The sequence below is a fragment of the Pezoporus flaviventris genome, unplaced genomic scaffold (assembly GCF_033815535.1).
Source record: "Pezoporus flaviventris isolate CSIRO_AGI_PZ_B2104156 unplaced genomic scaffold, CSIRO_AGI_Pfla_v1 ptg000149l, whole genome shotgun sequence".
Lineage (NCBI taxonomy): Eukaryota > Metazoa > Chordata > Aves > Psittaciformes > Psittacidae > Pezoporus > Pezoporus flaviventris.
Genome location: NW_026892697.1, coordinates 504,100 through 517,562, shown reverse-complemented (window position 1 = coordinate 517,562; position 13,463 = coordinate 504,100). Strand labels below are relative to the sequence as shown.

At 47.7% G+C, this 13,463-nt stretch overlaps 1 protein-coding gene and 1 pseudogene across 1 annotated transcript; both read left to right on the top strand.

The window, feature by feature from the left end:
* Positions 1–23: 23 nt before the first annotated feature.
* LOC133283019 (olfactory receptor 8U3-like) lies at positions 24–978 on the top strand (annotated as a pseudogene).
* Positions 979–4,328: 3,350 nt separating this feature from the next.
* On the top strand, positions 4,329–5,231 carry LOC133283017 (olfactory receptor 8I2-like; the record flags this gene model as incomplete). Its single annotated transcript, XM_061479451.1, has 1 exon — positions 4,329–5,231. A coding segment is annotated over one exon (903 nt), but the record flags the coding sequence as incomplete, so codon positions are not given.
* Between the last annotated feature and the right edge of the window lie 8,232 nt (positions 5,232–13,463).

The window sequence follows — 13,463 nt, the reverse complement described above, 5'->3', positions numbered from 1 at the left end:
GGCAAACTGCTTATAGGTTCACTATGGTTGATGATAATTATACGTTCCCCTCTGAGCTTATTCTCCTGGGCTTCACAAACAGGGAAGTCCTGTGGGTGATGTGCTTTGTCTTATTCCTTGCCATCTATGTGGTTACCTTCATAGGAAACCTGGGAGTAATTGCATTAATCAGAATGCATTCCTGCCTACACACCCCCATGTACTTTTTCCTAAGCCACTTGTCTCTCCTGGAAGTCTGCTACTCCTCTATCATCATCCCTCAAGCCTTGCTTGATGTTCTAGTGGAGAAGAAGGTGATTTCCTTCATTAGATGTGCCACTCAGCTCTTCTGCTTTGCAACCTGTGCCACCACCTAGTGCTATGTGCTGGCTGCTATGGCTTACGATCACTACGTGGCCATTTGTAACCCCCTTCTCCTACTCCATGGTCATGTCGCAAAGGCTTTGCATTGGGATGTTGGCTGGTGCCTACTTAGCTGGCGTGATCAGCTCTACCATACACACGGTTTCCATATCTCGTCTCCCGTTCTGTCGGTCCAAGACGATCAATCACTTCTTCTGTGATGGACCACCACTGCTAGCCCTCTCCTGCTCTGACACCCCTGCCATCAAGGTGATGGTTGCTGCCGTGGTGGGGTTCAAGGTACTGAGCACCGCGGTCTTCATCCTCATCTCCTACTTTTTGGTCCTTTCCATTGTCATGCGGATTCAGTCTGTGGCTGGTCGATGTAAAGCTTTCTCCACCTGTGCCTCTCACTTCATCTCCATTGCTTTGTACTACGGCAGCTCCCTCTTCATGTACCTGCGCCCTAGGTCCCGGCAGTCCTCAAAGCATGATGAGGTGGTCTCCATGCTGTACTCTGTGGCTGTCCCCATGCTGAACCTGCTCATTTACAGCCTAAGAAATGCGGATATGAAGAATGCCATGAGGACAGCAAAAAGTAGAGTCCTCTGGTCTTTGTCCATTCATGGTTCCTAGTCAGCTGAAAGGAGAGGGCTACCCTGCCCTGGTGAGAAGCAGCAGGCTGGATATTGCACCTTCAAGGATGGTTCGATATTGCACCTTAATGAGGATGGTTGGATATAGCACCTTCAAGTATGGGTGGATATAGCACCTTCCCAAAGAAGGGACTAAGCATACTTGGAAGCATGACAGCTGGAAAACACACTTCTCCTTAAACCAAGGCTACATTCTGTGCTGGCATGGACAGGACTTTCTCTGGCTGCAGCCTGAAACCTGACAGTGACTGTGTACTGGAAAGAAAGTTGTTGTCCAAAGTGATTGCTACTTAAATATTACTTGAATTTAATATATTTTTTTTATTTAAATGTTATTAAACATAACAATAAACTTTATTTCAGGGTTCAGAGTGCAAAAGGGAGAAGGTAGGTGGTGGCTTTGCCCTGCTGGCATCAGACCAGCGGATATCTAAGCTCATGTTTTATATTAGGAAATGATTTCTGGTGTTATTTCTGGTTTTAAGGAAACATTAACTGATATTTCCATGTATTTCAACTCCAGACCACAAGGTTTGGTCACGTGAAATGACAGAGGGGATATTGAGGTGAGCTCTTAGGCAGAAGCTCTTCCCTGGGAGGGTGCTGAGGCACTGGCAAAGGGTGCCCAGAGAAGCTGTGGCTGCCCCATCGCTGGCAGTGTTCAAGGCCAGGTTGGACACAGGGGCTTGGAGCAAGCTTCCCTAGTACAAGGTGTCCCTGTCCGTGGCAGGGGTTGGAACTGGAGGGCCTTTAAGGTCCCTTCCAACACAAACCAGGCTGCAATTCTAAGAAATAAAGCTGTCAGTCTCTTGAAGTCAAAGCCCTTGTGGGAAATGGGGACAAGTCATATCTGAGTCTCTGCTCTGCTGTGATTTCAAGTAGGGTTGTAAAAAACCTGAGTGCTGTTAGGAGGGAGGATTTGGGGTCCTCCTCCCCCCTGAAAAGCCAAGGTTCTGCTGGGCTAGGTCCTCTGACAAAGCTGATGGAGCAAGTGCAGTACCCAGCTGTCTGCTTCTGGGACTTCAAGCTGCATTATTCACGCTGCACAAGTGCACCCAGGCATTCTTAGTGGCTTTTTTTGCCTTCATGTAGTTCCCTTAAATAATCTTTGAATTACATACTTTTCTTCTTTCCAGAATTTGATTGAGAGTTATTTCTCTCTCTGTTATATTGATTTTCCCACTTCACAAGCCTTGGTTTTAGCCCAGTACCCAATGGGGAAGAAAGACATTCAAAACCACTCAGAAATCCTTTTCTACCCTCCTCCAGTCCATCTCCTGGACTGTCAGTCTGGTGCTTCCTAGCAGAAAACAATGTTTGCATTGAAAACATTTAAAGCCACCTGTGTACTTCTTCCTCCTTTACCACACTTTCATAGCTCGGTTTTCTCCTCTCATTGCCCCATCCTTTGACTTTTCTAAATGTCTGGGACAAGGTTATCTGTTAATTTTTCTACCAAGGGTTTTATAATATCTCTTCATGTAGGAGAAGCATTCAGGACACACCGGCACTCAGGATTCTTCAGATGAAGACTGGGAAATCTGACTTCATCCTGATATATCCTCAAAGCAGCCACATTTTGAGCCAATGCTTTTGACCAAAGTGCTGTACAATCACTAGTGAAGTGTATGGAAGTAAATGCATGTGATGGAAAGGACTCCCCATGACCAGCACAAACCATCCACACAGAGGATGCTTTGTTGTGCTTGTTTTCAGCTCCCTTCAATGCAATATTAGATGATCTCTGTGGATGTAAAGGGCTTTCTCAGGAAACACAGAAAAGAAGAGGTATGTCATAGATGGGGAAAGACAGAGCAAACTGTCCTGGGCCTGTCTTCCTGGGTAGGTGTCTGCAGGAGAACTGGTCTTGGAGGTGTTGATGCAGCCAGGAAGACTTTGGGGGAGAGAGGAATTGAGAGGTTGTTTTGCTGATCAAGTCAAACTAATTATCTGATGGAGGAGGGTCCTCTGGGAGAACAGTTTGCACAACACAAGCCTCTGAGGTAATGCCTCCTGTGAGATAAAACCCTTCCACCAGCCAGCCTGGAGCATCCTGCTCCCAAGCATCTCTCCTTCAACCCATCGCATGAGCTCCAGGAGGAGCTGCAGGCACTGCATCCACCACCACCACCTTCCTCTTTAACCAAGCAGGTACAAAAGGGTTTGATGGGTGGTGGGTCCAGTTTGACTCTGGTCATGCTGCCTCTCACATGCTTGATGGCATGTTATATTTCACTCTTCTTCAGGGACTGTATTGATAGGGCAAGGGGTGATGGCTTTAAACTGAAACAGGGAAATTCAGGTTGGAAATAAGGAAGAAATTCTTCCCTGTGAGGGTGCTGAGGTGCTGGCACAGGGTGCCCAGAGAAGCTGTGGCTGCCCCATCCCTGGCAGTGTTCAAGGGCAGGTTGGACACAGGGGCTTGGAACAAGCTGCTCCAGTGGAAGCTGTCCCTTCCCATGGCAGGGTTTGGAGCTGTGTGAGCTTTAATTTCCCTTCAACCAAAACCATTCTATGATAACCCATGGTGTGAATAAAAGTGTCCTAGTATGGGGTTTGCTTCAAAAACACCAATATTCCTGACCCCATCTACAACTGATTTAGCGATATTTTAGAATGAGAATATCCAGGCTAAAGCCTTAAAATTTTGGTTTATATAGGGCATATTTTGTGTTTTACACCCTTAGGTGGATATTTGGGTTGGTCATAGGAAGCTCACTGCAACCACAGCAAAGCTCTGCTGGAGCCAAGTCCACTGCTTTCCCTTAACATTATGCATATTGGGGGTTCTGCAAAAGCAGATAAACTTAGAACTTAGAACAAATTTCAAGTACATGGCTTTGTGTGGTGTTGAAAAGGATGCAGCACAAGTAATGAATCTACAGAAGAGCACTGATCCACTCTGAAAAATACAAAAAAGGGAGAAAAATAATCTTTAAAATTCCCAGAAATCAGTGAAGAAAATACAACATCTTTTCTGTTTTCCAAATTTTGTGATGTACTTATTTGGTTTTATTGTATTACGTTTGGATAGACATGATGTTTCTCACTGTTTCATTAGTGCAGTGTATATCAATCATTGTAGAATTATTCTCTTTTAATTTCCAGTTGTGTAATGAGCTCCTTCACCTCTTTGACTTCAGATCTTGAGTTACAGACAGAAATACACCATTACAAATACACCATTTTCTATTGCATTTACTTTGTGGATTAAACTCCAACTAAACTTCCACATTATTTCTCTTGTAGGGATGTATTTCAGTGATTCCTTTCATTTCAATCCAAATCCATCAACTTGTTGAAATGACAGATACAGGAAACCTCACGGATTTCTCCAGCTTCATCCTCTTGGGTTTCTCTGATGCCCCAGAGCTACGAACCACCATCTTCACAGTCTTCTTATCCCTGTATGTTTTCATGGTGCTGGGGAACCTGACGATGATCCTCCTGATCAACACTGACCCCCACCTCAACATCCCCATGTACTTCTTCCTGACCCACTTATCTTGCATGGATGTTTGCCTTTCCTCTGCTATCATACCAAAAGCTCTAGAAACCTTCCTGCTGGGGAGAAGCCACATCTCCTTTTGGGGTTGCTTTGCCCAGATGTATATTTTCGTGGCTCTGGCTGTCTGTGAGTGCTTCCTGCTTGGGGTAATGGCTTATGACCGATACACGGCTGTGTGCAAGCCCCTGCTCTACACCACTACCATGACCAGGGCGCGTTGCTATGGCATGATGGTGCTGGTGTACACCATCGGGTTCCTCACCTCCCTGGTGCACATCACACTGGCGGGGAGGTTGTCCTTCTGTCAGGCCAGGAGCATCAACCACTTCTTCTGTGAGCTGCCCACCCTCCTGCAGCTCTCCTGCTCAGACACAAGCACAAATGAGGTCTTCCAGGTTTACCACGCTGTGTTAAACACCATGGGCCCTCTCCTGATGATCCTGGTGTCCTACACCTACATCCTCCACACCGTCCTGCAGATCCCTTTGGCCACGAGGAGGCTGAAGGTCTTCTCTACCTGCGCCTCCCACTTGGCTGCCATCACCATCTTCTACGCACCTGCGATTCTCACCTACGTCCAGCCTCATGAGGCATCCTCATGGGATCAGGCAAATCTGGTGTCGGTGTGTTACTCCATCCTCACCCCAACCCTCAACCCCCTCATCTACAGCCTGAGGAACAAGGAGGTGAAGGGGGCTCTGAGGAGGCTGTGGGAGCGAAAGCTGCTGCCACATCTATGCAGGGTTTGAAAGCACGTTTGGAGCTCTTCAGTACTGTGGAGGTAAGGAAAGAACATGTGGAATATGTGATTATGGAATTGAGCATGACTGGCCATTATTGGTCATTATTGCTTACTACTGGTCATTATTACAGCAAGTGCAGGGTATGGAAGCCAACACAACGAATGGTTCTCTTCAAACAGCTTCAGGTTGTTTTAAGCGAGGCCTGAGCCTTCAGTAATTCATCCAAATAATTATCAGGTATTTAACAGCAGGCCTGAGAGAGCACCATGTGTTTTGTGTCTAAATTGTGCTAAATGAAATTAGAGCCCACAAAAAGAGGCTCAGACTTCACATAAGGCACTGACCACTGTCTCCATTGCCTGATTTATAAGCATTTCCTCAATGATGAACTGCGGGAAGGGCAAGAGGATTTGATACAGCTGTGGTGTCCCCAACACAAGGTGGACATGGAGCTGCTGGAGCAAGTCCAGAGATGCAACAAGGATGCTCAGGGGCTGAAGCAGCTCCTGTATGGAGCCAAGCTGAGCACATTTGGGCTGTGCAGCCTGGAGAACAGAAGCTGTGTGGAGACGTCAGAGCAGCTCCCAGTGTCCGAAGGGGGCTACAAAAAACCTGCAGGAGGCCAAGGGGAATGGCTTGAACCTGCCAGAGGGGAGACTGAGATGAGCTCTTAGGCAGAAGCTCTTCTCTCTGAGGTTGCTGAGACGCTGGCACAGGGTGCCCAGAGAAGCTGTGGCTGCCCCATCGCTGGCAGTGTTCAAGGCCAGGTTGGACGCAGGGGCTTGGAGCAAGCTTCCCTAGAACAAGGTGTCCCTGCCCGTGGCAGGGGTTGGAGCTGGATGAGCTTTGAGGTCCCTTCCAACACAAACTAGGATGCGATTCTAAGAAATAAAGCTCTGACAGTCTGTTGGTCAACAAAGCCTTTGTGCTAAATGGGGACGAGTCATATCTGAGCCTCTGCTCTGCTGCGAATTGAAGTAGGGGTGTAAAGAGCCTGAGTGCAGGTGAGAGGGAGGATCAGGGGTCCTCCTCTCCCCTGACCACCCAAGGTGCTGCTTGCCTGGCTATCTTGACGAAGCTGATACAGCAAGTGCAGTACTCAGCTGTCTGCTTCTGGGATTTCAAGCTGCATTATTCACCCTGCACAAGCACACCCAGGTATTCTCAGTGCCTCTTTCCGGATTCATGCAGTTCTTTTCAATAATCTTTTAATTAAATTATTCTTCTTTTCTAAATTAGGTTGAGGGTTATTTCTCCCTCTGTTACACTGATTTTCCCACTTCACAAGCCTTCGGTTTAGCCCAGTAATCAGTGGGGAAGAAAGACATTCAAAACCACACAGAAATCCTTTTCTACCCTCCTCCAGTGCATCTCCCCGACTGTCAGTCTGGTGCCTTCAAGCAGAAAAACAGGTTGACATTGTAAACATCTAAAGCCATCTACATTCTTCTCTTTCTTCCTTCCCCACACTTTCATAGCTCAGTTTTCTCCTCTCATTGCCCCATCCTTTGACTTTTCTAAATGTCTGGGACAAGGTTATAATTTAATATTTCTCCTAAGGGTTTTATCACGTCTCTTCATCTAGGAGAAGCATTCAGGACACACCGGAACTCAGGATTCTTCAGATGAAGACTGGGAAATCTGACTTCATCCTGATATATCCTCAAAGCAGCCACATTTTGAGCCAATGCTTTTGACCAAAGTGTTGTACAATCATTAGTAAAGTGTCTGGAAATAAATGAATCTGATGGAAAGGAGTCCCCATGACCAGCGCAAACCATCCACACAGAGGATGCTTTGTTGTGTTTGTTTTCAGCTCCGTTCAATGCAATATTAGATGATCTCTGTGGATGTAAAGGGCTTCCTCAGGGAAACACTGAAAGGAAGAGGTATGTGATAGATGAGCAAGGACAGAGCAAACTGTCCTGGGCCTGTCTTCCTGGGTAGGTCTCTGCAGGAGAACTGGTCTTGGAGGTGTTGATGCAGCCAGAAGGAGTTTGGGAAACAAATGGTTTTCTTCAAAAAGCTTCAGGTGATTTTAAGCATGGACTGAGTCTTTGATAATTCATCCAAATAAGTATCAGTTATTTAATAGCAGGAGTGAGACAGCACCATGGTGTTTTGTGTCTAAATTGTGCTAAATGAAAGTAGTTCCCACAAAAAGGAGGCTCAGCCTTGAGGTAAGGCAGTGACCACTGTCTCCATTGCCTGGTTGATAACTGTTCATCCCAAGTGAGCTTGAAGATCTGAGGGAAGGACCAAAGGTTCAATACAGCTCTGGTATCCCCTGCAGTTCTGATACAGTTTTGGTGTCTATAGAATCCTAGAATCATAAAATAGTTAGGGTTGGAAAGGACCTTAAGATCATCCAGTTCCAACCCCCTGCCATGGGCAGGGACACCTCACACTAAACCATATTGACCAAGTCTCTGTCCAACCTGGCCTTGAACACTGTCAGGGATGGAGCATTCACAATCTCCCTGGACAACCCATTCCAGTGCCTCACCACCCTAACAGGAAAGAACTTCTTCCTTAGATCCAACCTAAACTTCCCCTGTTTAAGTTTTAACCCATTACCCCTTGTCCTATCACTACAGTCCCTAATGAAGAGTCCCTACCCAGCATCCCTATAGGCCCCCTTCAGATACTGGAAGGCTGCTATGAGGTCTCCATGCAGCCTTCTCTTCTCCAGGCTGAACAGCCCCAACTTCCTCAGCCTGTCTTCATACGGGAGGTGCTCCAGTCCCTGAGCATCCTCGTGGCCTCCTCTGGACTTGTTCCAACAGTTCCATGTCCTTTTTATGTTGAGGACACCAGAACTGCACACAATGCTGCAGGTGAGGTCTCACAAGAGCAGAGTAGAGGGGCAGGATCACCTCCTTCGACCTGCTGGTCACGCTCCTTTGGATGCAGCCCAGGATACGGTTGCTTTCTGGGCTGCAAGCACGCACTGCTGGCTTATGTTCATTTTCTCATCACCCAGCACCCCCAAGTCCTTGTCTGCAGGGAACATAAGAAGGCCATGGAGCTGCTGGAGTAAGTCCAGAGAAGGCCACGAGGATGCTCAGGGGCTGGAGCAGCTCCCGTATGGCGCCAGGCTGAGAACACTGGGGCTGTTGAGCCTGGAGAAGAGAAGCTGCTTGGAGACCTCAGAGCAGCTTCCAGTGTCTGAAGGGGGCTACAAGGATGCAGGAGAGGGACTCTTCATCAGGGTCTGTAGGGATAGGACAAGGGGTGATGGGTTCAAACTGAAACAGGGGGGATCCAGATTTTATGTAAGGAAGGAATTCTTCACTATGAGGGTGCTGAGGCGCTGGCACAGGGTGCCCAGAGAAGCTGTGGCTGCCCCATCCCTGGCAGTGTTCAAGGCCAGGGTGGACACAGGGGCTTGGAGCAAGCTGCTCCAGTGGAAGGTGTTGGGGTCGGAGCTGGAGGAGCTTTAAACTCCCTTCCAACACAAACCATTCCATGATTCCATGATTTTGCATAACTGAGGAGGGGTGATTCTCATTAACACAATAAAGGAGCTCTTTGCTCCTTTCTGCTCCATTCTTTCATCCTCTGAGCACAGGAATACATTAGAGGAGGCTGAATGCAGAGCTGCCGCTGTGTTTAGGGCATTGCATGGTGGAAAACCCAGTTCCCCTCTCCTTGAGACATCAGGGAGTGCAGCCACAGTAATTGCCATGGCCAGCATCACCTGGGTCCTTCTCACACACCCTCTGCCAAGGGCTCAGGCTCTATTTAAGCTCAGTCCTGGCACTGGGCCCACTTCCAGGGCTGTGCTTTAACTGGGCTTGCTCCTGGTCAGTAGCAACCATGAATTTGATTCTTAGTTTCCCCTGGGCTATCAGTGAAAGCTGCTGCTGTGCTCAGGTACACGGGGACAGTGCTCTGCTTTGTGGCCACTTTCAGCTCTCAGCTCGCCTTCCCATTGGGAATAACTGGTCCTGGCTGCTCCCTTGAGGCACCTTGCATCATGCAAACAGCACAAACAACTCTCAATGAGAGGCAAGACCCTCTGGTGTCCAAGCTAGGGACAAGGCAAGCTCTAACGGAAACTAAGTGTTATAAACATCTCCCCCTCCTTGTCTGTGTCTGTCTCTTAGGGAAAATGACCCCTGTTCAACTGGGTGCTCCAGATAGATTTTGGTTTACTCTACATCAGGCATCCAAATGCAAACTCCTACATCTGAGGGGGAAAAAAGAAGTTACAATTCTAGGTATAGCCTACAGTGGGTATGCTTAGTCATGTTTTCCATGTCCAGCTAACAGAAATGATGCTGGGAGTCTTTTTTATTTTTAGCTATGAAAAACACGTCAGCAGCTGCTCAAACTTCGACTACAACAGACAGCGCGGTTACCCCAGCTCCAAGCACAGCAGCTGCACCACCCCCAGCAACAAGTACAGTCACTACTCAAACCACAGTGATAATCACTGCAGCCAAACCAGAGGACCAATTCATACCAATATCGGTTGCCATTGTACACAAGAGAACATCAAAAAGGAGGCAAGAAGGGTGAAGCGAGATGAAGAACCAATGAATTCACCACCCGGTCCAGAATCTGATCAGGAGTCATCATCACATGATGAAGAAGAAGAAGAAGAGGTAACTTCTCGACCTCGGACCTCAACCGAGCTGCGGAATATGGGAAAAGATTTTACCCGTCAACCAGGGGAGCACATCATCACCTGGTTACTCCGATGCTGGGACAATGGGGCCAATGGTCACGAACTAGAAGGTACAGAAGCCAAGCAGCTGGGATCACTTGCTAGGGAAGGGGGAATTGACAAAGCAATTGCAAGAGAGAAAAAGTCCCTCAGCCTTTGGAGGCGGCTCTTGGCAGCTGTGAAAGAAAGGTTTCCGTACAAGGACGATGTTACGAGTCGTTCGGCCAAGTGGACTACTATAGACAAAGGCATCCAGTCTCTGAGGGAATCGGCCATCGTAGAGATGATCTATCACATCAAGCCGAATAATGGGGATACACCTATAGATCCAGATGAAGTTGAATGTACACGAGCCATGTGGCGAAAACTCACATGGCATGCACGGTCATCATATGCCCATTCATTGGCAACAGTAACCTGGAATGACATAGTACCACTAACAGTGGATGAAATGGTTCATAAACTCCGAGAGTTCGAAGACAATCTCACCACTTCCGTCATCTCAGCTGTGGAAAAACTGTCCCAGTATAGAGGTACCAAGGCCAAGTCATGCCTGACCAACCTGAGTACTTTGAGTAATGTGAGCATTGATGTTTGGATGGACAAGCAGTGGCCAGAATTTACCTCACCGTTAACAAGGTCACCATGATCTTCTGTTGGGTCTTTGAAGCCAAACTTGTGAGCTATGGTTGAGTGCAAGGAATTGAAGATGGGTGGAAACCTGGTTCATTGTACATGGTGCCTGACATTGCTGATGGACAATGATACCAGCTCCCCTGATGTACCCCCTTGTCGTGTCCCCAAAGTGCTGTTTCCAGCTGGTGACTTCCTTGTACCTCGTGGGGCTGACCAATGGTGTGGGACAGACCATCAGCATGTCCACCCTGTCCTTCTGCAGCTCCAGCGTCATCAACCTCTTCTTCTGTGACATTACCCTCTCATCTCACTCTCCACCTCCGACACCACCCTCAGCCACATCATCCTGACCACTGCAGCATCTCTCTTTGGTGTGTCCAGCAGCCTGGTTATCCTGCTCTCCTACGTGGCCATCATCGCCACCATCCTGAGCATCAATTCAGCCGAGGGCAAGCGCAAAGCCTTCTCCACCTGCACCTCCCACCTCACCACTGTCAGCATCTTCTATGGGGCATGCTTTTTTATGTATTTATTCCCCAGCTCAGACAGCTCAAGAGCAGCAGATAAATGGGCTGTGGTGCTCTACACCGTGGTGACTCCCACGCTGAACCCCTTGATCTACAGCCTGAGGAATAAGGAGGTGAAGGAGGCTTTGAGGAAGCTCACAAAAATAAAATGATCTTTATTGTTGTAAGTTTAGGACCAGATAGAATGGATATACTGAGGGAGATTGTTTTTGTTAAATATGAACAACATTTTGGGGTTTTCTGCAAACAGAGTTACATGATGCACAGGTTGATGTGATTTAGAATACAAATAATTTCATTCTCCAAACTTTGATAATTATATTTAGTAGTTAATTTCACCTAATTGTTTAATTAGCATTTTATTTCACCTAATCCAGACACAAGTATACAACTACAAGTGTGCAGTTCTCTTCATCTTAGGATAAGGGGGGGACCTTATCACTTCCTACACCTGCCTGAAAGGAGGATGGAGCCAGGAGGGGCTGGGCTCTGCTCCCAAGGAACAAGGGATGGGACAAGAGGAAACGGCCTCAAGCTGCACCAGGGCAGGTTTAGATGGAGCTGAAGAACAATTCCTGCCCCAGAGGGTGCTCAGGCATTGGAACAGGCTGCCAAGGGCAGGGCTGCAGGCACCGGCCCTGCAACTGTTCACAAACTGTATAGGCAAGGCCCTCAGAGCCATGGGTTAGGTGTGGCCTTGGCAGTGCTGGGGAACAGTTGAACTTGGTGAGCTTAAAGCTATTTTCCTTTTTGCTCTCCCTTTTGCTTGGCAAATGAGAATAAACAGAGTGAATTCTACCGTTCCACTGGATCAAACTCCATTTCTAGACAGTGTTGTTAAATTCATTGAGGGCCTTAAGAGAAGGACAAAAACACCTTTAGCAAGAGAAATAGAGATGACAGCAAATTAAGTGTGATGCCATGCAGGCAGTAATTTTAGGTTTCGATGTACAAACCTCGTTCAATGATTTCTAGCACCATTCACCTCATTTCATTTCAGACAGCAAAGAATTTCAGTGGAATATGGTAAATTGTGTGACCACTACTATGAATGAAGGTGCTTTGAAAGTGTTTTAAGACGTGATAGTGATGAATCCCCACCAAGGGCAGAAACTATAAAGGAATCCCCATCAACTGCTCCACGCCTTTGCTTTTGAGCTCCCTGTTGGCAGCAACAGAAGCCACAATCTCCATGGCAGCCTGATCACAACAGAGCACAGGAGCTGTGGTGCTGCTCATCACCCTTCAGACCTCCTACGTGGCAGCCCATGGATGCCTGTACCGATGGCATTGCCTGCCCTGATGTCTCTCCTGTTGCTTTCCTGCACAGAGAGCTGATTGGTGATGGCCAAACATTGCATACATAAACCACTTCAAAATACTCCAATGTGTGCATTACCTCAGCCCATAGACCTGCAGCCTCTGCCGGGACCATGGTGAAACCCGGAGCCACGGCTGAGCCTTAGGGCTGTCCTAGACACACATAATAACCTAGGCTGGAGGGAGAAGGTCCATGGCTGGATTCAGTTAAGTCAGGATCAAAGTGGTCTTCTCATTTCTTAACAACACACAGCTAACAGGCACCCAGGGTCAATCAGCTGAAACCTGCTTTGTTCCCAAAGCTTCCTGATAATTCCCTGGTTATTATTTAACCCAGATGACGGTTGTTTTCCTCCTGAGCCTTGGGGACAAACAGGGGCAGAGGTTTCACACCCTCCCTGGCCCCTATGTCAGTGTTTGACTGCTCTTACAGTGGGGTTTTCCCCCTCCCTCTGTTTCTAACTGGAATTTCCCATGCTGCAAATTCACAAAAGGAGATCTCAGATTTACCCTCATCTGCAAGACAAAGCACATGGAGAACTTGCAGATGGCATCAAGCCAAAAAGAATGTGACACCATTAATTCTTTCATGCATCCTTTCTCTGTTTCTAAAATCATAGAATCATGGAATAGGTTGGCATGAATGGAGCTTAAAGCTCACCCAGTTCCAACCCCAACACCTGCCACAGGAGCAGCTTGCTCCAAGCCCCTGTGTCCAACCTGGCCTTGAACACTGCCAGGGATGGGGCAGCCACAGTTTCTCTGGGCACCCTGTGCCAGTGCCTCAGCACCCTCACAGGGAAGAGCTACAACCCTATCGCTCTGCTCATTGTGGCTTCACATTGGAGCTGCTGCTCTCAGAAGGGAAATCTTTTTGCTCCTTGTTGTGTGTGTTTAAGGTAATCAGTGGTTTGCTGTGTCTAAGGGCTGCCACTGCCTTCAATGGGGTTATCATCTGACCAGGAGAGCAGAGCAAACACCAGGTGAGGTTCCAGGAAGCAGAAGCAGCAGCCAGCATTGCAATGCATCTTTCTGCTGGGTCATGATGAGCAGGCAATG